Here is a 26,631-nt window from a genome sequence, read left to right as displayed (position 1 = left end):
GTGAGGTCCTCGGATGAGGGCAGAGGTGGCTGTTGTGAGAGAAATGGAAGGCTGCCCATCCAATCCAGGCTGCTTTCCTGGAACCCGTGGTCTGGAAGGACCAGGTGTTGGGAGTTGCTGGGAGGCAGATGCAGAAGCCCAGGCATTCCCAGGTAGGACAGGCTGGCGGTGAACAGGGTGGCTTTTCAGGAGTCCAGCCTTGCTCTGGGGCAATGTCAGCCTGTCTGTTTTTCAGGTCCCTCCAAGCGGCCACCCCCACCCAGGACACAGGGAGTCTGTGCCTCAACTGGAGCTCTAGCTAGAGGGTGTCTAAACAAGACCCAAAGGGGTGCACATAGTGATCCCGGGTCTCCTCTGGGGGCTTTCTCATCCCAGCTCTGAGTCTATTGTCAGAGTGTACTGGGGCAGGTCATGGAGCAGGTGTCTTCCCCAGTGCCTCCTGGAGTAGTGCTAAGGGGGTGTGCTCAGGACTGTCCCCTCAGACTGTCCATCCAAGAGGGGCACTCCATGGCTTTGCTCTTAATCCGCTCTTATCTTGTTGGGAGGAGACACTGGGTCAGCCTTGCTCACGCCATCCATGCATGAGGGAGGAGCCCCTGGGGGCTGCTACTCTGAAGCCCCTCCGCAGAGGTGGGCTTGTCCGCTGCTGCCCCACCCGCCTTCTTCCGTGGCTGGGGGACAGAAACCAAGGACAACGTCCCAGCGGGGGTGAGGGGGGAAGCGCCGGGCCGCCAGAGTGTGAAGGGGGTTGGGAGGTTAGCACTTCGCAGGGGTGTGTTCCTGGGTCATTCCGAGGCCCGAAGGCTATGGAATCATTTCCTGGGAAGCCGAGGGTCAGGCCAGGGGTTCATCGCACAGGCTGGATTTGCCAGACCCCATGGCCGCGCGCGCCCGCCCGCGCACCACCGCCTCCTACACACATGCACACGTGCACACGCACATACACACGCTGCTCGCAGGAGACGAGGTGCCGGAAAAGGCGCGTCCCCAGGCTGGGCTCCCGCCTATTCAGGAAGGGAGACGGGGCGCGGGGCCATTTTGGGAAGGAAAGAAGCCGAGAGCCACCACCTCGACCTAAGAGAAGGCCGAGGGCGCGACGAGGCCAGGAGAGAAGCTTCGAGGCGCGTAGCGAGCAAACCCGACGCGGCCGAGGCCGGAGAGCGGCCGGCTCTGCGGGCCAGGGCGTAGCCCAGGGAATGCGCGCCGGCCCGTCTAGTTAGTCTGGGCGGGCTTCCTGGAGGAGAAGGAGGAGGAGGAAAAGGGTTTACCGGCCGAGCCACCGGGATGAACGGAGGAGGCGGGGCAGCCAGCGGGCGTGGCTCTGCGGAGGCCCCCGGCCGAAGGGAGGAGGCAGGGGCCGGCCGCGCACTTAAAGCGGACGCCTGGGAAGCCGTCGCGGGACCCTCCGCAGTCGCACAGCTCCGTGGGTCCATCGAGCCTCTTCCCAGAAGCTGCCCAGCCCCTAACCCCGCCACGCTTGGTCCGGCGCGCATCGGCCCGACGGAGGCGGATGTACGCGCTCTGGCCAAGTAGCCGCGGGCGCCCGGGAGCAGCGCGCCCCGGGTTGAGCTGCCCTCCCGCCGGTGAGGACGCGGGTCGCGCGGACGGGACCCCGCCCTTGGCGGCGCTGCCTCCTGCTACGGGGCGGGGCGTGTGAGCGGCATTAGGACCCAGTCGCGGCGCGGAGGTGTGTCGCCGGCTCCCGGTGCTGGCCCGCCCGAGACGCCAAGTTTAGGGTCCTGGGCGCGGGTGAGGAGCCGGGGCGTGAGTGCGTGTCGAAGCCGTCCGGCGGCTAATCTCCCGGGCCATGGCCACGGCCACCAGGCGCTTGTTCCATCTGCAGCCGTGCGGTGGGTGCCCGAACCCGGGGGCGCGGCGGGAAGGCCGCCCGGGTCTCGGCGTCCGAGGCGCGCCGGGCGGGGACGCGGAGTCGTCGGGGGCACCGGGGAGAGCGCGGATGCCGCGGGCCTGCGCGGGCCCGGGCCGGGGGCGAGAGGGCTGCGGGGGCTTCTCGGCCGGGAGAAGGGGCCCGGGGGCGAGCGCGGGTAGGTGCGCGGGTGATGTGGGAGGCCGGGACGGCTCTGTGGGCGCGCGCGCTTGATTTAGTTAATGCTGTGCTGCTGTTGCCGCCTTGAACTTCTTAACAGCTTGTGAACTAAGGATGCGGCGCGTGGAGGGGCGGGGGGCTCGGGAGTGGGCAGGGCGGCGCTGTGGGGCTCCCAGCACCCCGAGCGCCGGGCTTTGCGGAGCCGGCCGCGCTGCCGCCTCGGAAGTCGCATCTTACGTCCTGCCCGGGCACCTTCCCGCCGGCGCTGCGGCGAGCCCGCCTGCTCTTGGGGGTCCCGGGGCCTCCGACCGTGCCCTGCGCGGCCGCAGCGGTCTCTGCCTCGTTCCGACGTCCGAGGGCCAGCCCGGGGTCCCGCCAGGAGCCGGGTTTGTGCGACCATCTGCCGCACATGGGGCACGGGGTGTGCACCATCCCCACTCTTCCAGACCCTTGTCCCGCTGTCGGCCGTCCATCCCGCGGCCTTGGGCGCCAGCCCTACTGCCCCGCCCTCCCTTCTGGATGCAGCCCCGGCTCCCACCCCGCGCGCACTTCCACATCCTGCCCCCCGACCCCCTGGGTCTCCCAGTCTGGAGGCTCTTTCCTCTCGTGCACGCGGCCCCTCCTGTCCCTTCCTTCCTCGCACGGCGCGGCACAAACAGCCGGGACCATCCGGGGCCCGGCCCGGGGAGGACGCGCGGCTCCCCCCACCCATGTGTGCCTCACACGCTCCCCCACCCCCGCTTTGTCTCCCTTCTGGACCAATGGCTCCGCCTCCAGACGGCCCGGGCCGGGGCCCAGGGGAGGCGGCCGTTGCCGGGTCGCCCCCGTGTGACCCCGGGCGCGCGGGCAGGTGGGGGGAACTGCGCAAGTAATGGGCGTTTATGGCCCCCGGGATGGGGCTGAGAGACAAAGAGGAGGGCGCCGGCCCAGCACCTGCGCCCAGGTACTGGGCTTGGCAGAAGAAGAGCCAGGTGGAGAGGCCGCCCCCAGCCTCCTCCCTCCCGCCTCAGCCCGGGTTGCATTCAGTCAGAAAAGTCCAGATTCAAGGACGTGGTACTGTTCCTAACTTGGTGGGGAAAACGTCCCGAGAACGTCTCTCCTCCTTGCCCCTTGCCCACCTGGGCTGCCCCCGGCAGATGGGCTAAGGAATGTAATTTCTTGCCTTAAGGCTGGCTTCCTCTGCCTCCTCCTGAGGCCCCCTCCCTAGGAGTGTCCTCTGCCCCCTCTTTCTCCCCAGAATAGCCTGGGTTGGGTCCCTGGGAAGGGTAAGAAGGAATGGCAGGGTTCGTGTGGGGTGGGGTGCAGGTGAGCACAGGAGACTGCCCAGGGCTGGTCCATGGGGCTGGTGACAATTCTTTGGTTTCCCTTGCAGAAAACGCTTCCACCATGTCACAGGATGGATACTTTGAGGATTCAAGTGAGTACCTCTCAGTGAGCCAGTGTGTGTACAGAGAACTTGTTGGTCAGAAGCCTCTAGGGGACCTAGCCCACCCACCCGCATCCCCATGGCATCGGCCACCTGCCTGGTCCGCTGCTGAGGTTGTGGTGAGGAGATCAGGCAGCCCGGAGGGTGGACACTGGCAGGCCCCTGGTGGCCATGTGGTCCTGGGAGGGCAGGCGCACCATCTGGTGTTCTCCCCTGGTTTCCTCTCACTGCTCTGTTACCTGACTAGCCTCAGGCGAAGAAGCGCTGTGTGTGCCCCTTAACCCTTAGTCCTTACCCAGCCCTGGAGAGGGGGCTAGCATTGTCCCTTTAAGAAATATAACCTGTCTGTGCTTCCGTTGTCCCTGCTTGTACCAGTCTAACTGTCCTCCCCATGTCTCTGGGCTCCGTGCTGCCATTCCTGTGCCCAGCCCCGTGAGCTGGCCTGTCAGAGGGTTGTTGAGCGGGACAGTGCATGGACATAGTGGTGATGTGCTCCTACCCAGGGCCCCCAGGGCCTGGGGACTCTGTGTGCCAGGCTGCTGGTGGCCGGTTAGATATGTAGCTGGGCTGTGGGATGGGTGATGGGGACATGGCATGGCAGGAGCCCTCCAGGGACCTGACCGGGTAGCGTCAGCTAGGGAGGTCCTTAACCAGGGGAGAGCTACAGCTGAGAAAAGTGGAGCTCAGGGAGGGGGCACAGTGGGTGCTGGTGAGGGGCAGAGGGGAGGTGGGGGCAGGTTGGAACTGGGGGAACCAGGTAGTTTAAACAAAGCAGCCCTGGAATGAGGAGGGAGCTTGTCATGAGCTCCATGACAAAAGCAGTGAAGACATCTTTTGACCTAATGGTTCTTCCCTGGGCTCTGGACACTGTGCAGGCCTGCGGCTGGAGAGGTCACCAGTCCCTGGGGTCTTTGACATGGGAGGGGCCCAGGCTGAGCTCAGGACATTGGGGGTACGGGGCCTGGGATGTGCCAAGGAAACTGGTGGGCACAGGTGGAAGTGACTCAGGGTGAGTCGTTGCTGGCAGGTGTAGGCGTGCTGCTTGACCCGTCCCTGGCCCTGCACAGGTGTTTGTCAGGCATCAGTGGGGTCAAGAGCCCCTTTCCTGGGAGCAACCACAAGTGGGGAAGCCACAGAACAGTCAAGAAGAGGGGCCATCTGGGCCCGGAGTGAGACAGGGCCCTAGGAGGACTTCCCAGAGGAGAAGGTTCCAAGGAAACCTCGAACAAGGCCCTCCGGGGAGGGAAGCCCTCGGCTGGGAAGATAGGAGCTGGCATGCCTGCGGTGCTGGCCGACTGGCCTGAGGAGCCGGCGGTCGGGGCACGGGTGGCAGGGCTGGCTCAGACTGTGATCCCGCAGGCTGCAGGGAGCACGGCGGGGCTCAGGGAAGAGAGGAGCATGTGCCTGTGGCCCGGACGCCTCCCACGTGTAGGAGGCTGTGCTGTGCGGGAGCTGAGGGGCAGAGCAGGGGTGGGCACTCTGCTCTGAGGTCCCGCATCCCAGGGGTGCCATGACACACCCTGGCCACCCTGGGGGAAGGGCATTATGGGGCAGGGCGGGATGAGGCCTCCTCGGAAACCCCGTCCCCTGTCCGTCCCTGGCTGTTTCTCTGGATCTTCTGCTTCCTGGGTCCTGTCCGATGTCTGGACTGTGCCAACAAGGCAGCAGGGGAGGGTGGCCGTCTAGCTACTGCAGTGGCTCTGCCTTCCCTTGAGTCCCCTAACCTGGGGGTGCTGGGAGGGCAGGGGCAGGGCAGGCCTGTCTGCATCATTACACCCCATGTTTGGCCCAAAGTTTGAGGGGGTGGAAATATTTTTTTCAAGCTGAAGCAATGCAGGGCCTTGGTTCCCACAGCCAAAGAATGTTGGAGAAAGTTACCGGGCAGGGGTACTCTGCATGGGGCTGGGGCAGGACTGGGTACTCTGCCTGCCTGGCCTGAGGCTCCTGCCTGACCTTCGGGGGGCCTCTCCCACCGTTCACTGGAGAGTGAGCCGAGGGGGACAGTCCAGGGACCCCCACTCCTTGGGCGTGGAACCCCTCCTTCTGGTGTGCAGCACTAACAGCCAGGCCCTCTTGGTGGCCTCTTGGGTCTCTAGACTACTACAAGAATGATGCAGATGACACCTTCGAAGCCCGTGAAGAAAGCCTGGGGGATGAGGTTTTTGACACCGTCAACTCCTCCATCGTGTCTGGCGAGAGCATCCGCTTTTTTGTCAATGTCAACCTGGAGATGCAGCCCTCCCAGACTGGTATGGGGGCTGCAGCAGGGACAGGCTGGGGAGGGCAGGGGGCCGGGCAGGTAGGGCCCCACTCTACCAAGAGAGGCCTGAAGAGCTGGGGTGGCACCCTGAGCCCTCCCCATTTCTCCGCAGAGAGCAAGGCCGCACACGGTGGCTGCGTGCTCCTACACACCTCCCGCAAGGTGAGCGGACTGGCCTGCAGGGCGGTCCCGAGGCCCCTAGTTGGGCCGAGGTGGCTGCTTCCCTTAGATTCCTCTTGCTGTTTCCCTGTCCCCACACCTCCAGGAGCACCCCAACAAGGATCTTAAACTAGCCTGAGGCTGGGCTGCTGGGGCTGGTCCCAGGGCGCAGGGGCAGCCGGGGACCACCATGGAGGGGAGGGCCTGGCAGTGACAGTGGTCTCAGTCATGGGCCTTTGTGGTCTGTGCCTGGGGTCCCCTCAGTACCTGAAGTTAAAGAACTTCAAGGAAGAGATCCGCGCGCACCGGGACCTAGATGGCTTCCTGGCACAGGCCAGCATCGTCCTGAACGAGACGGCCACCTCACTGGATAACGTGCTGCGGACCATGCTGCGCCACTTCGCTCAGGACCCCAACAACACCGAGCCTGACTGCAACCTGGACCTGCTCATGGCCATGCTCTTTACCGACGCCCCCATGCAGGGGAAAGGTACGGCGGCATCTCCCGGCCTGGCGGGGAGGTCAGGAGGTGGCCGGCTGACCTGGCCCGCCTCCACTCTGTCCTCAGTTCACCTGCTGTCCGATACCATCCAGGGAGTCACTGCCACAGTCACAGGGGTGCGATACCAGCAGTCGTGGCTCTGCATCATGTGAGTTGCCAGGCCACTTGTCACATTGGAGCTAGGTGTCCCATGTCCCTGCAGAGGCTGGCCCCCTATGAGTGCTGCTACTTTGGCACATGTCGGGGGGGAGAGGGTCGGAGCACTCCATCCCATTTGGTCTCTGTTGCTGCCTTAACAGCAGTCACCAGGGGTCATAGTCAGGGGTCCTGGGTGGGGGAGCCCCAGCTGCCCAGGCGGCAAGCGTGCACTGTGTGCCCTCCCCTCTCCCTGCCAGCTGTACCATGAAGGCCCTGCAGAAGCGGCACGTGTGCATCAGCCGCCTGGTTCGCCCGCAGAACTGGGGGGAAAATTCCTGTGAGGTTCGGTTCGTCATCCTGGTGCTGGCCCCACCCAAGATGGTGAGTAGAGGTCTTGGGGTGGCTCTACTTTCTGGGGAAGAGGGTCCCAGGTCCCCTGCTTCCGTGTGTCAGAGGAGGCCTCCCCTTCCTCTCTGCTTGTTCTTGCTAGGTCCCCGCCACATCCTGGATTCCTCCAAGGTTTCCCAGGAGGCTATATTTCCTTCTTGACTGAAAAGAAATGCTTTTTACAGTTATTCTTATTCAAACATAGGGGCCTTTCTTTGGCCTGCCCCCCACCCTAACCCCTCTAGTTGGCTGACTTTATGATTTGCTGGCCAAGGACCCATACTCTGTCCTGGACCGTACACCTGCTGGGCAGAGGCCCCCTGTTTTTGTGGGGGCTGCAGCTGATTCAGTTTGGGGAGTCTTCTTTTAAGGAAAATCCTGAATAGAAGATTGCTAGGAACCCTCCCACAGCCTCGAAAGGGCCTTAACGCTTAAGCTTCTGTTAGCTTCTTGATGATCCTGCCCCTGCCTTTGGTACAGGCCTCCCTCCTCTGGCTTCCCCTGGGCAGAGGGGCTGCTGAGGGAATATCCCTCCCAGGGATCTCATAGACTTGCTGTGGACCTCCCAAAATGTTCCCATGCCGGTGAGAGAGGAAGGGCAGCTCAGGGTCAGAAGGAGTGACGCCCAGCAGGGTGGCCGGAATGGCAGAAGCAGAGGTATCCTGAGGCTGAGTTGCTAGACTGGTGCCTCGGGCAGCTCGGCCAGCCCCTGACCCCTCCTGTGCTGAAGTGTGGTGTGTACAGAACCCCAGGACCATAGGCAAGAGCGGGGGACCTGGGCTGGGGAGGTGAGCAGGTTGCCGTGGGGGCTGGACACTGGGTTCATGGTTCATGGTCAGTCCTGACCTTGGCCAGGCAAGAGGGAGAGGGCCTCATGGGCCTGGATCCCCCCTCTGAAGGTCATATAAAGCAGTGAACAGTACAAATACCACTGGCAAAACATAGCTGGGTAAATGCCTTTGTTTATTGTGATTTCATTGTCCATGATTACACAGATTTTTGTTGCTTAGGACAAGATTAATATCTGAGCGTATAAGAAATCGTGCGTGCATAAAAAACATAGATCGATGGTGGTTCTGGTGATCTGCCGACTTGTCGGAAATTGTGGTAGGGCACACTAATGCCTGAACTTGGGGGAACTACACCCGCTGCCAGTGCGTGCTGAGAGCGCCTCCACCTGCCTGGGAACACCTGTGCTCCCCAGGGGCTGTGGACGTGACTCTGACATCCTCCACCCCCAGAAAAGCACCAAGACCGCAATGGAGGTGGCACGCACATTTGCCACCATGTTCTCGGACATCGCCTTCCGCCAGAAGCTCCTGGAGACCCGCACGGAGGAAGAATTCAAGGAGGCCTTGGTGCATCAGAGACAGCTGCTCACCATGGCCAGCCAGTGTCCAGTGACGAGAACGAAAGATCACAGCGTGGTCTCCTTCCATGGCCACAGACACCCGAAGGTACGGGGTAGAGGTGGCATGGGCAGGAGGGGACATGGGCCAGACAGGGCTAACAGGCACTCTGTCCTTTCCCTCAGCCCCTGAAGTGCAAGGACTTTGTCCCTTTTGGGAAGGGCATCCGGGAGGACATCGCACGCAGGTTCCCTCTGTACCCGCTGGACTTCACTGATGGTAGGTGCCCTGCGACCCACCCGGAGCTCGGCTTCTCAGGCCCCGGGCCCACGTGTGGGCCAGTCCTGCATCCCCAACAAACCCTCTGTCCCACCCCCATTCCTAGGCATTATGGGGAAAAACAAGGCCTTGGGCAAGCACATCACCACCACCCTGTTCCTCTACTTCGCCTGCCTCCTGCCCACGATTGCTTTTGGGTCCCTCAACGATGAGAACACAGACGGGGCCATCGGTGAGGGGCCGGCGGTGGGCAGGGTGTGCCGGGCAGGGCCTGGGGCCGTGGTGCCCACCTGACCCGCCCACCCCCGCAGACGTGCAGAAGACCATCGCCGGGCAGAGCATCGGAGGCCTCCTGTATGCACTTTTCTCCGGGCAGCCGCTGGTGATCTTGCTGACGACCGCACCCCTGGCCCTCTACATCCAGGGTACAGTGGGGTTGAGGCGGGAGATAGTGCCCGAGGTCCCCAGTCCCTGCTGGGCCCTAACCCCACCCTACCCCACTGCCTGCAGTGATTCGAGTCATCTGTGACGACTACGGCCTGGACTTCAACTCCTTCTACGCGTGGACAGGTCTGTGGAACAGTTTCTTCCTGGCGCTTTATGCCTTCTTCAACCTCAGCCTGCTCATGAGTCTCTTCAAGAGGTGACTGGTCCTTCCCTGAGCCCCTGGGACCCTTGAGCTGGGGATCTGGGTCAGCCTTCTGCCAGCCTCGGAGGCCCTGCGACCCTAGAGTGGATGGGGTGTCCCACCATATCGCTGCCCCCAGGGGCTGGGGTGGGCTCACTGGGCAAGGCCTGGGGCCTGGGTCCCCTTAGTGGCAGGAGGAGATGGGGGGCCATGCAGAGCCTCAGGGAAGCATCTGGTCACCCCCGGCATACACACAACCCCTCTTACGAGGCCCATCGCCTCCTGGCAGGTCTACAGAGGAGATCATCGCCCTCTTCATTTCCATCACATTCGTGCTAGATGCTGTCAAGGGCACGGCTAAAAGTGAGTGCACAGCAGTGGCCACCTGCTGCTGGAGGAGCTAGGTTGGGATGGGAGGCTCCGGGCTGTGGCCTGGCCCTGGGCTGACAGGAGCCTGACAGGAGGGGTGCAAGCTGAGGGTGCTCCCCTGGTCGAGGTGCTCTGGGAGCCGTGGCTGGCGGAGAGCAGCAGCCCCACCTACTGGAGGGCGATGGGGCTGCAGGAGAAAGCTAGGCCCTGGCCTCCCAGAGCCCAAAGGGCTGAGGCCCATGGGCCCTGTTCACAGTCTTCTCGAAGTACTACTACGGGCATCACGTGGACGACTACCACACAAAGAGGGCTTCATCTCCGGTGAGCCTGGAGGGCCTCGGCGCCAGCCTCAACACCAGCCTCCACACTGCCCTCAACACCAGCCTTCTAGCCAGCCCCACAGAGCCGGCCACGGCAGGCAGCCTGGAAGCCATCCACTCGGGCAGGGCGACCGCTGTGCTCAGCCTCCTCATCATGCTGGGCACGCTCTGGCTGGGCTACACCCTCTACCAGTTCAAGAAGAGGTGAGGGGGCTAGGGCTGAGGGGAGGGCCACACGGCCCACAGGCTGCGCTGACCACCCACCTGTCTGCAGCCCCTACCTGCATCCCCGAGTCCGTGAGGTCCTGTCCGACTGCGCCCTGCCCATCTCGGTGCTCGCCTTCTCCCTCATCAGCTCCTACGGCTTCCGGGAAATTGAAAGTGAGTTGGGACTGGGGGAGGGTGGCGTGGGGCTGCTTCCTGGGTACTGCAGGTGCAGCAGGGGCCTGTCCTCTGTTGCAGTGAGCAAGTTCCGCTACAACCCCAGCAAGAGCCTGTTTGAGATGGCACAGATCCACTCGCTGTCCCTGCAGGCCATCATCAGTGCCATGGGCCTTGGCTTGCTGCTGTCCATGCTCTTCTTCATCGAGCAGAACCTGGTGGCCGCCTTGGTTAATGCCCCAGAGAACAGGTATGGGGGCTGGCGAGGGCAGGGGCCTGACCCTAGGGGGCCGAGGGGGCTCAGTGCTCACGTGCCCACCTGTTGCAGGCTGGTAAAGGGCACTGCCTACCACTGGGACCTCCTGCTCCTGGCCATCATCAACACGGGGCTGTCCCTGTTTGGGCTGCCCTGGATCCATGCCGCCTACCCCCACTCCCCATTGCATGTGCGGGCGCTGGCTTTAGTGGAGGAGTGCGTGGAGAACGGGCACATTTATGAGACGTGAGTGTGAGGGGGCCCCTTGAGACCCGGGAGGGATGTGACCCTGTGTACAAGGTTCCAGAGGTGAGGCTTGGCCCTGGGACACCACAGGATCGTGAACGTGAAGGAGACGCGGCTTACCTCACTGGGCGCCAGCATCCTGGTGGGCCTTTCCCTGCTGCTGCTGCCCACCCCGCTGCAGTGGATCCCCAAGCCCGTGCTCTACGGCCTCTTCCTCTACATCGCACTCACCTCCCTCGATGACAACCAGCTGTTCCAGCGTGTGGCCCTGCTGCTCAAGGAGCAGGTGAGCACCTGGCCCTGGAAGGGAGGGTTGCGAGTGGGGATTCAGCCCCTGCCTGCCCACACCTGGTCCCTGCCGCCCGCAGACCTCGTACCCCCCGACACACTACGTCCGGAGGGTGCCCCAGAGGAAGATCCACTACTTCACAGGCCTGCAGGTCCTGCAGCTGCTGCTGCTCTGTGCCTTCGGCATGAGCTCCCTGCCCTACATGAAGATGATCTTCCCCCTCATCATGATTGCCATGATCCCCATCCGGTAAGGGGGAAAAGCGCAGCCTCAGGCGGGAGAGTGGGTGGGCTGGGGCAGGCAGCGGGCAGGAGGGGCCCCGCGAGGCCCTGTGGGTAGGCTGGGGGGCGCCAGCACCTTCTCTCTGTCCCTGTGCTCATCTTCCCGCCCCTCCCTCCTCTCCCCGCCCCTCCCTCCTCTCCTCCTCCAGCTACCTCCTGCTGCCCAGAATCATTGAAGCCAAATACTTGGACGTCATGGATGCTGAGCACGGGCCGTGATGGCAGGCGTGGGCACACCCCATCCACCTGCCGCCCGCCCCATGCTCCAGGCTGGCCCTGGGGCTCCGTGGGGAGGTGGGCTCTGGGTGGCTGCTGTGCTGCGCCCCTGCACAGCTGACTCAGGCCTAGGCTGTCTGGGCATTGTGGGGGTTCAGTGGTGTGTGCCCACCCCTCTCCCTATTATCCTTTAGCTTTGGGCCACAGACGTTGCTCAGGGCAGCTACTGCCCAGGGTGGGACTAAGCAGGATGGATTTTCTTTTGATAAAAGAGTCAATGCCTGAAAGAGAAACCATTTCCTTGATTGTGTAAGGAACTCACTGCGTGCACATTAGAGAATAAAGCTCTTGTTTCTATGCTTCTCTGTGCCACCTCTGTCCCTGCTACCGCCACGCCAGCCCCACACTCGGGAAGGGAAACACTCTCTGGGGAAGTGGAGTGAAAGGGACGGGTATTTGTTGTGTGCCACCTGTGGGCTATGACCTCGCACCCTGCACAGCAGATGTTGGTCCAGCGTGAAACATGGAAGCCCCAGAAGGCCTTTGGGTGGCCGTTTCCAGGACCTGCAGGGACAATGTTCTGGGAACAGCATGTGCAAGGGCCCAGAGGAGAAGGCCTGGCTGGGCCCATGAGGTGCTGTGGCAGAGAGCAGTGTGACATGGAGGGACCAGGAGGGCGGACAGCAAGGGGGACAGCAAGGGGCCGGGTGACTCAGGTGGAAACTGCCTGAGGGGAGCCAAGGTGGGGGAGGGGGCCTGAGGAGGGACTGGGAACAGGCAGGTGGGGGGGGCGGGGAGGGGGGTGTGTCAGAGCAGCAGTTCTGAACTATCCCGTCTGCTCTGCGGATTCGAGGTTTTACAGGTGCTGCACTCTCACCAGGGCAGTGACAGTGTCTCGAGGTGGGTGGAGGGAAGTGCAACTGCAGACGGCAGGGTGTGGGGGTTCAGGAAGCAAGGAATATGGACCTGAGGCTGGGGGCGGAAGGGGGTGTGCCCTGTGCATACCTGGGAGCAGCAGCAGTGGTAGACAGCCTGTCACATCACCTTCCAGGACTCTGGCTTGACAAATGCCCCATGGGCTAAGGTAGCAGCCCTAGAGAAGAGATTGGCTACATCTAAGACTGGAAAGGACTAATATGTAAAATATGCAGAGAATTCCTGCAAACCAGCAAGAAAAAGCAGCCCCAGTAGAAAAGAGGCAAAGGCTGCGATCGGGAGAAGAGGGAGCCCCAAACAGGAATGAGTGGCAGGAGATGCTCAAACCCTTTGCAACCAGAAATGCGAGGCAGCCATGAGATGCCCCTTACACTGGGTACACTGGGTGGTGCTGGGCGGGGGCCGGGGAGCCCTGTGCACGGCCGAGGGTGGGTGCGAACACGCTCACCCTGTTGTCAGTGTGGAAAAGCCAACTCAAACCGTGTTTTCCCTCCCCTGCTCTCACACATGGCAACAATCAACACAGAGGGCTTCTAGGGCCAAATAAGGGGACCTCACCTCACCTGCCATCAATCAGTTCTGCAGCAGTTGCCAGCTGGGCATCCTCCAATTAAATTCTGCCACTGGCCACCTGGAGATAGCCTCAGATGCCACAGGTTGAGGGCTCAGTCCCACAAGGCCACCCCCTCCTTCCCACCAGTCGCAAGTCTGGGTCTCCAGAGCTGCTGGCCAACCCGCTTCAAGTTAGGGTTCCCGCAACCCTCCCTTTGGGTTTGACTGATTGGCTACAGCGGCTCACAGAACAGAAGGAAGCATGTTTTGCAGTTTAATATAACAGATAAGTACAGACGAAGAGATGCGTGGGGCGAGGTGTGGGGAAGGGGCGCACCCTCCAGAAGCCGCCTCGTGTCCAGCTGCCCGCTACCCCTGCCGCAGTCTTCCCAGTGACCAGCCCCCATCCTAAAGCTGTCAGTCAACCATTAGCACACAAAGGCATTACTTGGAGTTGCCTACCAGGACACTGGGGCTAAAGACCAAATATATACTCCACAATATGGCCGGGCACCGTGGCTCACACCTGCAATCCTAGCACTCTGGGAGGCTGAAGCGGGTGGATTGTTTGAGCTCAGGAGTTTGAGACCAGCCTGAGCAAGAGCGAGACCCCCATCTCTACTAAAAATAGAAAGAAATTAGCTGAACTAAAATATATAGAAAAAAATTAGCCGGGCATGGTGGCACATGCCTGTAGTCCCAGCTACTCGGGAGGCTGAAGCAGGAGGATTGCTTGAGCCCAGGTGTTTGAGGTTGCTGTGAGCTAGGCTGACGCCACAGCACTCTAGCTCAGGCGACAGAGTAAGACTCTGTCTCAAAAAAAAAAAAAAAAAAAAAAAAAAAAAATATATATATATATATATATTTCACAATATCACAGTAGCTAAAGTCAAAAAAAGGGAACCGAAGGTGTCTGTGCGTGCAGAGCTCTGGAGGAGCTGTGCAGTGAACAAAGAGGGGTGCCCTGCCCCAACCCCCCCCCAGGTGGCATGTGAGTCTTCTTTGGGGACCCCTTACCAGGAGCCGGGGTGTTCCCTGCATGTGGGGCCGCATCCAGAATCACCTGGCGAGGAGCAGGCAGGCCTCCAGCACTGCACGTCTCAGGACCAGCCTGACTTCACCCACCTACCCAGGAGGCTGCTCAGGAGGCTGGGCAAGGGCGCGGGGCTTGCTGGGAAACCACCCAGCTGCGGCAAGAGGGTAGTGAAGGAATGTTCTGCCCTCACCCACGCACATGGCCCCAGTTTAGGGGAAGAAACAATTTTCAGAACTGTTCGATCCAGGCCCTGGGCCACCTTGCCAGGACTAACAGGGACTGCAGAGAACTCTCTAGAGCTGCTTGTGAGCACAGAATTAAGCCTGGGAGTGACCCTCTCTCCAGGCTAAGCAGCCCCACCTGCTTCCTGACCTGACCTCCCGTGGGGTTGCCCATTGCTTACCTGAGGATCACCTGCAGGAAACATAAGGGAGTCCCATGGGCCCTAAAGTCCCTCCCAGGGAATGGCTTCGCTAGGGCACAGCAAGGGTCTGGGGCAGCTGAGCCGGGCCTCCTGAGGGGCCTTAGTCCCCAGACTAAACTGTGGCATGTCAACCCAACTGGGGTCAAAGACTCACCATAAAAATGAACTTGGGGACAGCATGGCAGTGGCTCATGCCTGTAATCCTAGCACTTTAGGAGGCTAAGGCAGAAGGATCACTTAAGGCCAGGACTTCGTGACCAGCCTGGGCAACACTGCCAGACCCCATCTCTAAAAAAACTTAAAAAAATAAAGTAGCCTGGAGAGGTGGCTTGCAACTGTAATCTCAGCTACTTGGGAGGTGGAGGTGGATCACTTGAGCCCAGGAGACCCAGCCTGGGCGACAGAGCGAGATCGCATCTCTATTTAAAAAAAAACAAACAACTTGGCATTAATCATAAACCAACATTTTAGCTGTCCAAATGTATAACAGCATGAAGCAAAAGCACTGGACATTCCACACTGCCCATCCCGACCCAGCAAAGACCACGGAGGCTGGCTGGGCAGGGGCAGCCCCCATGGCTAAGTGGACGGTGTGGATTTGGCGAGGGGGAGGTCAGCCCGTGATCCATGACTTAAAGAATGAGGAAAGAATGCCAGTGGAGATGTAATACTCCAGCTCACCACAGCATGTGACACCTTCCACTCAGTGCTGCCCTTGACACCCCCCCCCACCTCCACCCCCATCCCCAAGGCTTCCTGCATCTGCCAAGGGACTCAGGAGACAGGAACCTGCCTGGGGCAGGGTTCAAAACAGATATACCTGGTTTATTTTGGAAACATGAGCCATTCGGAAATTTTATTTGCTGCATTTTAAAAACATCTCAGGCTGTTTGCATGGTTATTTCCCAAACCCTCAATCCTGCCAAGGCCAGTTTTAACACCCAAGGTCTCTTTAGGTTCCCAGGCCTGGAGGCTGTAGGGAGATGATTGAATCCTTGAGGGCAAAAGGATGGTGTCAATCTGCCCAAACTTCCTCTAAGCAGAGCCAGCTGCTCGTTGAGACAGGGCTGGTGAGGCTGCCTCGATACCCCCAGGAAGGGGGAACCCTGAAGGCAGTACTTTGAGGGGTGCCTGCCTGATGGGGGAGGTTCCAGGCTAGCCCTCCCCAGACCCTGGGCCTGAGTGGCCTTGTCCAGCCCCAGGAGAGGTCAAGCTGCCAAAGTACTCTTGCAGCTCGCGCAGGGCCCGGAAGCGGTGGGAGATGGCGTTCTTCTCAGCCTTGGGCATCTCTGCGTACCTGAGGGGTGACAGCAGCAGCTCAGAGAAGAGGGATCCCAGATTCAAGGAGGAAGTGCACCCCCCACTCTAGTTCCCCTCAATTTCTGAAGCCCAAAGCTCACGGAGCCCCCAGGAAAGGGGAGCAAGAGACACTAGCTCCTGGCAGCCAGTTACTTTTTGAAAAATTGGCTAGAGTTTTAAATTCCCCTGGAGGTAGAAACCCATATTAATGAGCATGGAGGGATATTAAACTTTCTCTCGTGTGCCCAAAACATCATGGGAAGCTGGGGACAGGGGATGAGCTGCATGTTCGATCAGCTTTGTTGTCTGTTGACAGGAAGCAGCGGGGCCTGAGAGAGCAAACACAGCCATCTCCTCTGCTGCACTGGGGCAGGGGAGGACCCGAGCAGCTGGCCAGGGGCCCGTCCTCCGTGCCAGGACTCCAGTGCCGTGAGAATCCCACACCCACCTGTGGCCTTCACACTTGTGCTGTCCAATACAGTAGCCGCTGGCCACCTGTGGCTGTTTAAATTAATTACAGCTGAAGAAAAATAAATTCAGACCTTCAGCCTAACCCCATTCCAAGTGTTCCATGGCCACGTGGGGCTGGTGGCCATGCAACTGGACAGCACAGAAATAAAACATTTCTGTCACCAAAGAGCTTCTTGGACAATGCTGTTTCACAATGTCCTCAGCCCTGCCTAGCTACCCTGGTGAGGTTGAGGCCACACTCCCCGAGGGACTCTTCAGCCTGGGAGGCCTCATTCCAATAACATCCCATGTAAATAAGCGGGCATTAGTCTGAAGTACTGAGAACTGGTACTGGGAGGGCTTAATGTGGTGCCCACCAGAGGCTGCAAAAGTGCCAACATTTTCCCAATCTAGATGGGGAGTCAGAAAATCATCCCACAAAGTCTTCATGTTTATATGTAACAAGCCAAGGCCAGAGAGGGGCAGCTACTGGTCGCACAGCTGATCTGGGGTAAGCTGGAGCCTGAGAACCCGGCGCTCCCAGCTCCACCCAGCTGCCTCCTCCACACCATGCACAGGGCCACCCAGATTCCTTGTGAACACCCCAGCAGAGCTGCCTCCAGCTAGAATGACACCCTCAGAGCCTGCCCCACCCACATCCGCGTGCCTGCACTTGGGTGGGGCAGCCACCAGAGCCAGACCACAGCTATCCTGACCCCACACCCTGGGGAAGAAATTGGGGCTCCTCACGTCTGCTCGTATCCATCAGGCTGAAAGCAGGGGTCCCAGCCGAAGTCCCGGCAGCCTCGGGGCACCACGATGTGGCCCTGTCACAGGAAAGAGGAGGACAGGTGTATAACCAGGCGTGGAGGAGACGCGCTAAGAGGGCAGCAGCCAGTTTGAGTTTGGTTAGTTTATGAATTTGATCTGACCCTATTTACTCAAAATGCAGTTTCCAGGGGTCCACGGTACTTGCAAATGTTTGCTGAATACATAAATAAAACACACAGTGGGGCACCTCTCCCCTCATACGGAGGGACCCTGTACTTGATCGGTCCACCAACACCTCTGGGGCCACCCTCCCTCTCTATACCTTGGACAAACTGTGACCTCATTGAAGAAAAATGAGTCGACTTTGAAAATGGACAGAAAGTACTTTCTCCTAATAGCAAGTTAAGAGCCTTGAACTTTGGGGACAAGCCCTATCCCTGCTACTGTTACAGTATTGCTCCAAATACAGAGAGGCTCTAACAATGAAATGAAATCCCATAATAGGAAGTACTCAGCACAGCAGCCAACACATAAATGAGCTCAGTAAGTACTGGCTGTAATAGGCAAATTCCAAAACGAAAATGCTATAAAGAGAACAAATTGTAATCCAGTGACATGAAATGTCATGTTGCCATCAAAGTAAAAAAAAAAAAAAAAAAAAAAAAAACCTCACTGAAAACTACAAGGGAGGTCGTGGATGATGGGAATTAGCAACATAGATGTCAAGTCATTTAGACCCAAAGGCAAATTCTGTTTCCAATATGGGGAGCTGTGTGACCAAGGCCAGTAACTGAACAACTCTGAACCTCACGCATACGATAAAAGTTTTTTGAGGACCTACAGCAGGCCAGGCAGTGTTCTGAGGACTGGGGTCACAGCAGGCCTCATCTTGCCCTCATACAATGGACCTCTCATGCAAAACAGGCATCACACCGGTAAGCAAATGAATGACTACCAAATGCAAAGTGCCTTAAAGGGGACAGGTGTTGAGCTCAAGAATAACAGGACAGAGTGACTTAGATGGGAAGCTCAGGGAAGGCCACAGTGAAGAGGGGACACTGGCCACCTAAAGGGCTAGGGCAAGAACATTCCAGGTGCAGGACGCAGTTGGTGCAAAGGTTCTGATGTGGGGAAAGGCTTGGTGTATCTGAGTTGCTGAAAGGACAATGTGGTTGAGGCTGTGCGTGCACAGGTGAAAACAGAACAAAATGAAGAAACAAGGCTACCCCAGTAAAGTGGGGGTGGGCAAGTAACAAAGTGCATGAAGCAGCCAAAGCTGAGGACAGTGGGGACTGCAATGATGCAGGCCCTGCCAGCAGGGCAGCTACTACACAGTCACTGTGCAGGAACCTGGGCTTGTGGCTGTTTAAGCTTCCGATTTTTCAAGAGAGGGGGACATTTCTGCGAAGGCAGAAGACAACTACAACTAACTTAACCAGGCAATAGGACCCAGCAATCCCACGTCTGGGTATTTATCTGAAAGAACTGAAAACAGGATCTTGAAGAGATGTCTGCACTCCCATGTTCCTGGCAGCACGATTCACAATAGCCAAGAAGTAGAAGCAACCTAAATGTCCATCAACAGATAAATGAATAAAGAAACTGTAGTCTACCTATGCATACAATGCAATATTATTCAGCCTTAAAGCCACAGGACATTCTGACACATGCTACAACAGGGATGAACCTTGAGAACATTATACTAAATGAAATACACCAGTCACAAAAAGATAAATATTGTATGATTCCACTTATATGAGATAGCTAAAGTAGTCAGACTCTTAAAAACCATAAATAGAATGGTGGTGGCCAGAGGCTGGGGTCGGGGAAGGGGAGTTGTTCAATGGGTATAGTTTCAGTTCTGCAAAATGAAAATGTTCTAGACATCTGTTGCACAACAATGTACATATAATTAACACTACTGTACACTTTAAAAATGTTAAGATGGCTAAAAAGCAATTTGAGGGGATATGGGGAAAAAAAGGTTAAGATGGTAAATTGTATGCTTTTTACCACCACCAACAACAAATTTAACCAGGCAGGGTAAAACAAAACATCTATGGGCAGCCCTCAGGGGAACCTCTGGATTCTACCCTGAGGAGGAGGGACTGAGCAAAGGAGTGATGTGACAGAAGGCGCACTCCTGCCACAGGGGGAGCAGGCCAGCCAGGAAGGTGGTCTGGACCCTGACGGAATCAGCTAGACCTAAGGGTCTGCTAGGCAGGTGTCGGGTGTTGAACCGCAGCTGGAGAAGGAATGCGTTTGGGCAAAGGATTAAGACTCTATATGAACATGACAGGCTAGAAAGGCTGCAAGACACTCAAGCACCTTGGCAGTTGGATAAGGAGAGCTGAGCTTGGAGAAGTCAGGCTACAGAGGTAGCTTTGGGAGTTGTCACCTTCAGTTTGCAGTCTGGATCTATCAGGCCTCAGGAGCTGTTAGCCAAGTATTTCCCTGAAACACCAGCCCCAGGGTCAAACAGGCTTCCGGATTGACAGGACTTCTAATTGCACTGCCCTGGGGCGCCTCCCAGCCTGGCGCTCAGTAACTAACTCTGGCCCCAACACCCTTCCCACCACCGCCAAGAAGACACCGGCCGCAGCGCCCCCTGGCGGCACGCGGGGGAACGGCGCCCAGGTGGTTACGCACCGCGGTCCGGCCCCTGAAGAGGCGCACCGGTTCACTGGGGTCCCCGGTGCTCAGCGCGAACGTGCAAAGCGCGTAGGCTGACTTGTCCTCGAAGCCGGCCAGGAGCTGGTGGAGACCTGCGAGTGGGTGCAGGGAGGGCTCAGTGCATCTGTGCTGCCCAGCTCCCACTCCCACACCCGAGAAGCTCATCAAGGGTGGGGACAGGGGAAATTAGGCTCCAACTTGGGGTGGGGAGGGCAGTGACGGTTTCACCCTGGCTCCTGTGAGGGAGCTAAGCCCAAGGCGGGGGCTAGGCTTGAAATGGAAGGCTCTGGGCATCCACGCTTCCTTCTGGCACAGGCTGACACACGGCTTTGGACTTTGGTAAGTCAGAAAATCAGCGAGTGCAATGTGGCCCTTGTTTGACTCCCAATTCAACACTAACCAACTGTAAAGGCATTTTTGCTACAACAAAGGAAATCCAAAAAATAGACTGTGTAATATTAAGAAATGATTGTATTTTAGTTGGTTAATGGTTTTTTAAATTTTTCATCTTTTAGAAATAGAGGCTGAAGAACTTACAGATGATGTGATATCTGGGCTTTGCTTTAAAAATACTGGACTAAGAAAAAATTAGGGGGGGTTTTATAGAGGTCACAAAATAGGCTTAGTGTTGATAATCCTGGAGGCTGGTTGATGGGGATATAAGGTTCATTATTCTACTATTCTTTTTCTATTTTTTTTAATTTAAAAAAAGTTTTTTATTACTTCTTTCTTCTTTATTTTCTTTTTTCTTTTTCTCTTTTTTTTTGCTCCATGGGTTGGATCTTTTTCTTCTTCTTCTTCTTTTTTTTTTTCGTATATATTTTTAGTTGTCTAGCTGATTTCTTTCTATTTTTTTAGTAGAGATGGGGTCTCACTCTTGCTCAGGCTGGTCTTGAACTCCCAAGTTCAAACAATCTGCCCGCCTCAGCCTCCCAGTGGATCTTTTTCTTAATTGATAAATAATACTTGTATATATTTATAGCCATTATTCTACTATTGTACATGTTTGAAATGCTTCATACGTTTTTTTTTTTTTTTTTTTAGGAGACAGAGTCTCAGTCTGACACCCAGGCTGCAGTGCAGTGGCACAATCATAGCTCACTGCAGAATCGAATTCCTAGGCTCAAATGATCCTCCTGCCTCAGCCTCCCAAGTAGCTGGGACTACAGGTGTGTGCCACCACGCCTGGCTAATTTTTCTATTTTTTTGTGGAGACGGAGTCTCGCTTATTGTCCAGGCTGGTCTGGAACTCCTAGCCTCAAGCAGTCCTCCTGCCTCAGCCTCCCAAAGTGCTGGGATTACAGGCATGAGCCACAGTGCCTGGCCTATAAAATGTTTTTAGAAGCACCTTAAAAGGGAACATTTTGGCCTGCAACTGAGTATGACAGGGTATGCATTGCTGTGGGGCCCAGGAGGGGCAGCCCCCAATCCTTCAGGGCAGGCCCTAGCTGAGGCAAGCATACACAGGCAGTCACTAGGGAGGGCCAAGTCCCTATTGAGACCCAGAATTAATTACAGCCCCTCTGTCCCTCAACCGCACAGCTCCCACCACCCCTGTCCCATCCAGTCCTCCCTATCTCAAATGTTCTCTGAAGTACAGGGTGAGCTGCAGGTTATAGATGGGAAAACTGAGGTTCCATGGTACGAGTAGAACCTGGGACTCCATTACTCGTTGGGGCTTCTTCCCTAGACCATCCCCAGACTATCATTCTCAACAGATCCAAGAGAAGAAACAAAGGGGATAATACCTTCAGGCTTTAGCTTCTCCAGAAACCACTTTCTGCAAGAGAAATAAAGGGGAGTCAGACACCAGGAGCAGAAGAATCTTCTTACCACCTTCTTACCTGGGATGTGCCCCACGTGCAGCCAAGGAGAAATGAAAGAGCATGTCTCAAATAAAAACGGCAAGAAGTCATCCAACAGGAAAAAGGAAATGGAAACAAACAGGCAATGCACAGAAGAATCAATAAACAAATGAAGGTTTCAATCTTGCTGGTAATTAGGAAAATGCAAATTAAAACTGCATGTGATAACACTTCACATTCCTCAAATTGCAAAATAGTAAAAAGTCATAATACTCAGTGCTGGTGAGGATGTGGAATAATACACACTGTGAGTATAAGTGTACATGGATGCAATTGCCCTAGCAAACAGATCGGTCACCCAGAAGTTAAAGATCTATATACCCCAAACCCAGCAACAGCACTTATGCCTCCAACCCCAGGCAGGGGTCTTCCAATTGGGGTATTTGTACCCTGGAGATACACAAAGACCTTCTAAGGGGGGCCAGGGCACTGGACAGTTTTAAGGAAATCAATTTTCAGATCTCTACTTGCTTATTTTCTCTTTCCTGAAAGTGATCTGCCCATGAATGTACTTCTCAAATGGGTGGGTCCCCTTTCCCATCTCCACTTACAGAATCTCATTCTCACGCTTTACAAAAGAAAGGCATGCCTCTCCCCTATCGGTAATCTTTCCTCAGGACAATCTGAAATATTGGTGTTGATGCCAAGACCATGAATGACCTGCCATATCAGGTAACCAATCATTTTGCAGTTCCGATGGTTTTGTGTCTGGGGCCCTGCAACGGGGCAGAGGGGACACTTACATGTAGGGGCCAGGAAGCCCTCCGAGGGCGTTGAAGCACAGACAGGTATCCTCCACCAATACAGGCCCCTTTACCTGCAGCACAAGGACATGCAGCCCTGAGACCCATTACCAGCTGCAGGCTCCGTCCCCACCCTAAACTCCCAGGTCACCCAGGCTGGGGCCGGACTCACAGCTAGCAGAGATCTGCAGCAGTAGATAGAGGTTCATATCAAGAACAGCTACTCTCTTATCGTCATTTTAGAGATGGGGACACCAAAGCTTTGGCAGGTTGTGAAGCTTGCTCCAGGCACAGCAATGGGAGAGCTGGGATTCACACCCAAGCAATGTGTTCCTTCTCAGTTCCACAGAAAGGCGTGAGTGCGGGGAGCCGGGGGGCGGGGGGGGGGGGATGTGTGTATGGGGAGATTGTAGGGCTGGAATGTATATATTAAGAACTGGGGGAGGCAGGGGAGAGAGTCTGTGTATGGTGGTGGTCTGGGAGAGATACCATGCAGTCAAGGTTGGGAAAGGGATGCAGTGTTCCAAGGCCAATATTAACTGCCCCCAGCCTGGATGGATCTGGGTAGGTCTTGGAAGTCACCACAAACTGTGCCTACTCTATTGTTCTCTGCCCGCCTCCAGCAGGCACAGGCCCCAGGAGCCACCTGGACAAGGAGTCACCTGGACAAGAGGAGCAAGTGTGGGACAAGGGCAGGGTAAGCACCTGGCGAGCCGCCTCCCGACACTTCTGTATGGAAATATCATCTGGCTCCCCCTGGTACTCTGGCACTTGTCAGGAAAACAGATACACACAGTCAGGTCACAGGGAGACAGAGAAATCAAAAGAACCATCTTTTAAAAATAAAAGAAAACAGAGACATACGATCAATTTTCTGTGCCACCAAAGTGCATGGAAACTTATCTCCTAGAATCTGAATGACCTGTTCCAAAATGAAAGAACATTTATCACCATCTGCTAATAATCCCCCATTACTACGTGAGCTGCCTTCCACCTTTCTCATCAGTTACTCTCCGGCCCCCAAAGCTTACCAAGTCAGGCCCATGAGCCCCACCCCAGCTGTCAGGGTCCCACTCCAACAAGCCAGCCCCCTCCATCTTCCTACTCCTCTACCCCTCCTACTTCAGATCTCTGCTTGTGTTAACCCCCCATCCAGAACACCCTCTTCTCAGTGCTCCCAGAAACCCTATCCATCCTCTAACGCCACAAATTCCCTATCTGGGGTCACTCAGAATTCAGAAGGCCTGCAGACTTGGATGGGAAAAAAATACCTCTTTATTTTTACTAACCCCTAACTGAAACATAGCACCTTTTTCAATTATGAATAAAAACAACAAAATAGTATTAGCAGTTTCTGTGACTTTCAAACCTATTAAAATCAAACATGTTTTATCTCATTATAATTTTTGCAAATATTTCAAAATATCATTTATGATCCTCACCATTTTAAAATTAAGGTAATTATATGCACTATGAGAATGAATCCTTTAATGCATTAATAAATTATATATAACGAGGTCACAAACATTTGTAATACTTCGAGAACTGTATTCCAATATGGTTGATTTCCTTTGTAATTCTAAGTATTTTAGTTTGTACATTTGAAACTATTTTCCTGAGAAAGGGTCCAGAGGCTTCATCAGTCTGCCAATGGCATAGCATGGGATGAAAAGAGTTAAGACACCCTGTTCTAGCCCAAGTTCAAGTCCGTCTTCTCCAAGGAGCTTCTCATGGCTACTCCAGCCCTCTCTTTAAATGTGAGAAGGCAATGTTCTCAGCCAGAAGTTTGGGGTCTGGTGCCCCCCATCCCACATGGGCTCTGTTCAGGGTGGCACTGCCTGTCTGCTTGACTAGTCTGGCCTCAGAATCCCAAACCTTTAATCAGCACAAGGCTCTGGCTCCTGAGAAGGCCACCCTGTCCTAGCACAGAAATGCCATCTGTCCCTATGCTAGGAACAAATGAAGTTTCCCCAAGTGACTGCACCTCACTGGTCTGCCTCAAACATATCCAGTGGGTGGTGGATGTCATCCTCTGATTCCCCACACATGACCCAACTTCCTTGGCTATGGCTAACTGAGCAGGGGCTGATGTCTGGCAGAAGCCTCACTGCCCTCTCCACCAGCTGGGGAGAAAGAAGAAAAATCCCAATATGTCTAGGGATGAGCATCCAGCGAAAACTATAAGGACAGAACAGCACAGCCCCTGAGGGAATCGTGTTCCTAGAACAGACACGTCGTGGCTTACATGAGTTCCCTACGTGTCTGTTACTTGCAGCCAAAGACGTTCTATCAATCCCCACAGTCCTCTCGGCTGCTAGCCACAAAGTCCCAGTAGCAGAAACTTCGGATCCAATGCCTCCTTTACACCTCCTCTCTATAGCGAGTGAAGCAGTTGTTTACATCATCTCCATTTCACAGATGCATAAAGAGGCTGGGACATTTCCGGACCGTGGTGGGGCGTGGACTGCTGAGCTTGGAACCCTGCCCCACGCCCTTCCCGGCCGCTGCCACTCCCGGGCCAGCAGTGGGATCTGCATCAGTCCAAGAAAGGTGTCGGGGCCCCGGTATGGGGTCTAGCTCAATAGTGGTCCGCCCCCGGCCACTACTCTGGCCCCCCCAGCAGCTGACCTCACAAGCCCTGTGCCGGAATCTGTCAAGACCCTCATCCTTTAGTCTATCCCGGGGCGCCCCAGGCCCTTCTACACAGCAGGGTCCCGCCCCATCCTTCCGAGCCGAGCTCGGAGTTCTCCCACCACGCCTCTTCCCGCGTGCTGCCCTCCGCCTGGAAGCTCCCTCTTTACCCTATGCCTCCCAGCCGGCCCCCCACGCCCTCCCGGTACCTCCTCCAGCTTCTTGGCGTTCCCCGTGACAAACACGATCTTCTTCCCGACCAAGGAGGCCGCCATGGTAACCCCCGGTTACCCAGCAGAGCCACCGGGAACCCTTTAGCCTTGAGTCCAGGGACACTTCCGGCTGGTGGCGGAAGAGGGTGCCTCAGCTTCCGGTCTGAGGGTCTGGGACCGCCGATTAACATACCGAGACGTGTCTCTGGCGCGTGGGTTAGCGCAGGTTGTGCAGCCTCCTGCATCCAAATTGGAGAGGGCTTCCCAAGGCTGGAGGTTTTTAGTACGAAAGACGCGCCCCTCCCGCCTAGGGATGCCGTCTTCGAGACCAGAAGAGACCACGCCCACCCCTGCTTCCGCCCCTCTCTGCGGTGCGGGCACCGAGGGGAGCGGACAGCGGCTCTGTGCCCTGGGGGTTTGCGCTTTCCGTGACTGCCTCGGAGATCAGTCTTCGAGGCAAGGGCTCCCAAACCTTCATCCTGACCTCACCTTCAGCCCCGCTTCCTGAGCCCCTCCTCACCTGCCCGCTCTGCTCTGTAATTTGCATTCCCGACACAGCAAGGAGAAGGAAGTGCCCCAACAGACCCACCTGTGACACAAGCCTTGAACCTCTGCTGAAAACCCCGTTGGGCAAGTCATCTGTCTCCCTTCTCCGGAGACTCAGCACTCTGCCTGCTGCCTGGAACCCTGGGGCAGTAGCTCTTGAATGGCCACCTCTGCCTCTGCACCAGAAAGGCGGGGGCGGGATCTGTGCTTACCCGGCTGTTTGTCATTCTGATGCTCATCCAAGTGTGGAACCCACTTCTTTGGGTAGTGACCTGTTTTCTGTTATTGAAGCAGAAACACTAACCATCTACTCATGTAGAGCCTTTGGAGGAGTGGCCATGGGAATTTGGGGGCAGAGAAGGGCCGGAGGACATCACCTACCCAGAGGAGCCTGAGAATAAAAAGTGTCCCCCCTACCTGGGTGCCTTTCTTGGATCTCAGGCAGCTGGAGCCTCAGCTCCTCAAGGAAACGTTCCCTGGCCTCTCCTTTATCTGCTCTCATAGCACTGGGCTCCCCTAGGAATAGCAATATCCCCACTGCAGATATATGTGCATTTATTTTATATTCCGTATTCTCTAGAAATCACAATGGTAAAAACCTCGTCTGTTTTTGTGCACCATCTCATCTTTAAATCCCAGTGCCTGGCAGTAGTAGGTACTTTGTAATGTAAAATCACAACTGACATCTACAATTCCATAGGTGACTTTCCAAAGCCAAGAAATGGATCATTCAGGATGCAGAGTAGCTTCTCTTCACATCCGAGTGTTTCTCACACTGTGGCACGAGTAAAAAAAAAAAAAAAATGCAAATTAGAGAAACACATTTTTAAACTTAGAGGAAGCTGCAGAAACATTCATTAGGTTGAAATCCTCATATAGAGAACCTACTTTTTCAAGAGGATTACGGTTGGAGCACAAGGGAGGTCTAAGGCTTAGCCAACAGGGCAGATGTAGGGCTCA

General features: G+C 56.4%; 2 protein-coding genes and 1 long non-coding RNA gene across 7 annotated transcripts; 1 reads left to right on the top strand and 2 right to left on the bottom strand.

Annotated features, from left to right (window-relative positions):
• The first annotated feature begins 1,370 nt into the window (after positions 1 to 1,370).
• SLC4A11 (solute carrier family 4 member 11) lies at positions 1,371 to 11,893 on the top strand. Of its 5 annotated transcripts, none has more exons than XM_045528976.1 (19): positions 1,371 to 1,583; positions 3,420 to 3,464; positions 5,570 to 5,722; positions 5,846 to 5,895; positions 6,157 to 6,382; positions 6,461 to 6,542; positions 6,790 to 6,913; positions 8,161 to 8,376; positions 8,454 to 8,547; positions 8,654 to 8,779; positions 8,859 to 8,972; positions 9,058 to 9,190; positions 9,465 to 9,538; positions 9,801 to 10,068; positions 10,139 to 10,495; positions 10,574 to 10,747; positions 10,838 to 11,033; positions 11,116 to 11,285; positions 11,467 to 11,893. In XM_045528976.1, exons 1-19 carry the CDS (start codon positions 1,511 to 1,513, stop codon positions 11,534 to 11,536), a joined length of 2,745 nt encoding a protein of 914 aa, XP_045384932.1. In that variant the 5' UTR covers positions 1,371 to 1,510; the 3' UTR covers positions 11,537 to 11,893. The 5 variants fall into 5 exon arrangements, with proteins under 5 accessions (XP_045384932.1, XP_045384934.1, XP_045384931.1 ...); XM_045528978.1 differs by lacking the exon at positions 1,371 to 1,583 and having other exon boundaries at positions 3,296 to 3,464; positions 10,139 to 10,245; positions 10,327 to 10,495; XM_045528975.1 differs by lacking the exon at positions 1,371 to 1,583 and having other exon boundaries at positions 3,296 to 3,464; positions 10,139 to 10,245; positions 10,327 to 10,747.
• LOC123622542 lies at positions 7,870 to 13,602 on the bottom strand. The gene is made up of 3 exons (XR_006729535.1): positions 13,033 to 13,602; positions 12,539 to 12,626; positions 7,870 to 11,047 (listed from the first exon to the last, which is right to left on the bottom strand). It is a non-coding gene; the product is annotated as an uncharacterized LOC123622542 (long non-coding RNA).
• A 1,689-nt stretch (positions 13,603 to 15,291) lies between these two features.
• ITPA (inosine triphosphatase) lies at positions 15,292 to 25,802 on the bottom strand. The gene is made up of 9 exons (XM_045528979.1): positions 25,715 to 25,802; positions 25,123 to 25,255; positions 23,147 to 23,204; positions 22,988 to 23,052; positions 22,283 to 22,356; positions 21,423 to 21,454; positions 19,651 to 19,766; positions 16,981 to 17,057; positions 15,292 to 15,778 (listed from the first exon to the last, which is right to left on the bottom strand). Exons 2-9 carry the CDS (start codon positions 25,186 to 25,188, stop codon positions 15,637 to 15,639), a joined length of 630 nt encoding a protein of 209 aa, XP_045384935.1. The 5' UTR covers positions 25,189 to 25,255; positions 25,715 to 25,802; the 3' UTR covers positions 15,292 to 15,636.
• Between the last annotated feature and the right edge of the window lie 829 nt (positions 25,803 to 26,631).

Source organism: Lemur catta, chromosome 17 (genome assembly GCF_020740605.2).
Source record: "Lemur catta isolate mLemCat1 chromosome 17, mLemCat1.pri, whole genome shotgun sequence".
Taxonomy (NCBI): domain Eukaryota; kingdom Metazoa; phylum Chordata; class Mammalia; order Primates; family Lemuridae; genus Lemur; species Lemur catta.
This window is presented reverse-complemented; position numbering and strand designations above follow the sequence as displayed.

Excerpts from the sequence above, each read along its gene's own strand:
- SLC4A11 (XM_045528973.1), top strand. The coding sequence starts at position 3,323 with ATGGCAGGGTTCGTGTGGGGTGGGGTGCAGGTGAGCACAGGAGACTGC. Across the intron at positions 3,465-5,569 it reads TGGATACTTTGAGGATTCAA|ACTACTACAAGAATGATGCA; the intron begins GTGAGTACCTCT and ends TTGGGTCTCTAG. Across the intron at positions 10,748-10,837 it reads AACGGGCACATTTATGAGAC|GATCGTGAACGTGAAGGAGA; the intron begins GTGAGTGTGAGG and ends GGGACACCACAG.
- ITPA (XM_045528979.1), bottom strand. The coding sequence starts at position 25,188 with ATGGCGGCCTCCTTGGTCGGGAAGAAGATCGTGTTTGTCACGGGGAAC. Across the intron at positions 22,357-22,987 it reads GTCGGGAGGCGGCTCGCCAG|GTAAAGGGGCCTGTATTGGT; the intron begins GTGCTTACCCTG and ends CTTGTGCTGCAG. Across the intron at positions 15,779-16,980 it reads CCTGATGGATACGAGCAGAC|GTACGCAGAGATGCCCAAGG; the intron begins GTGAGGAGCCCC and ends GTCACCCCTCAG.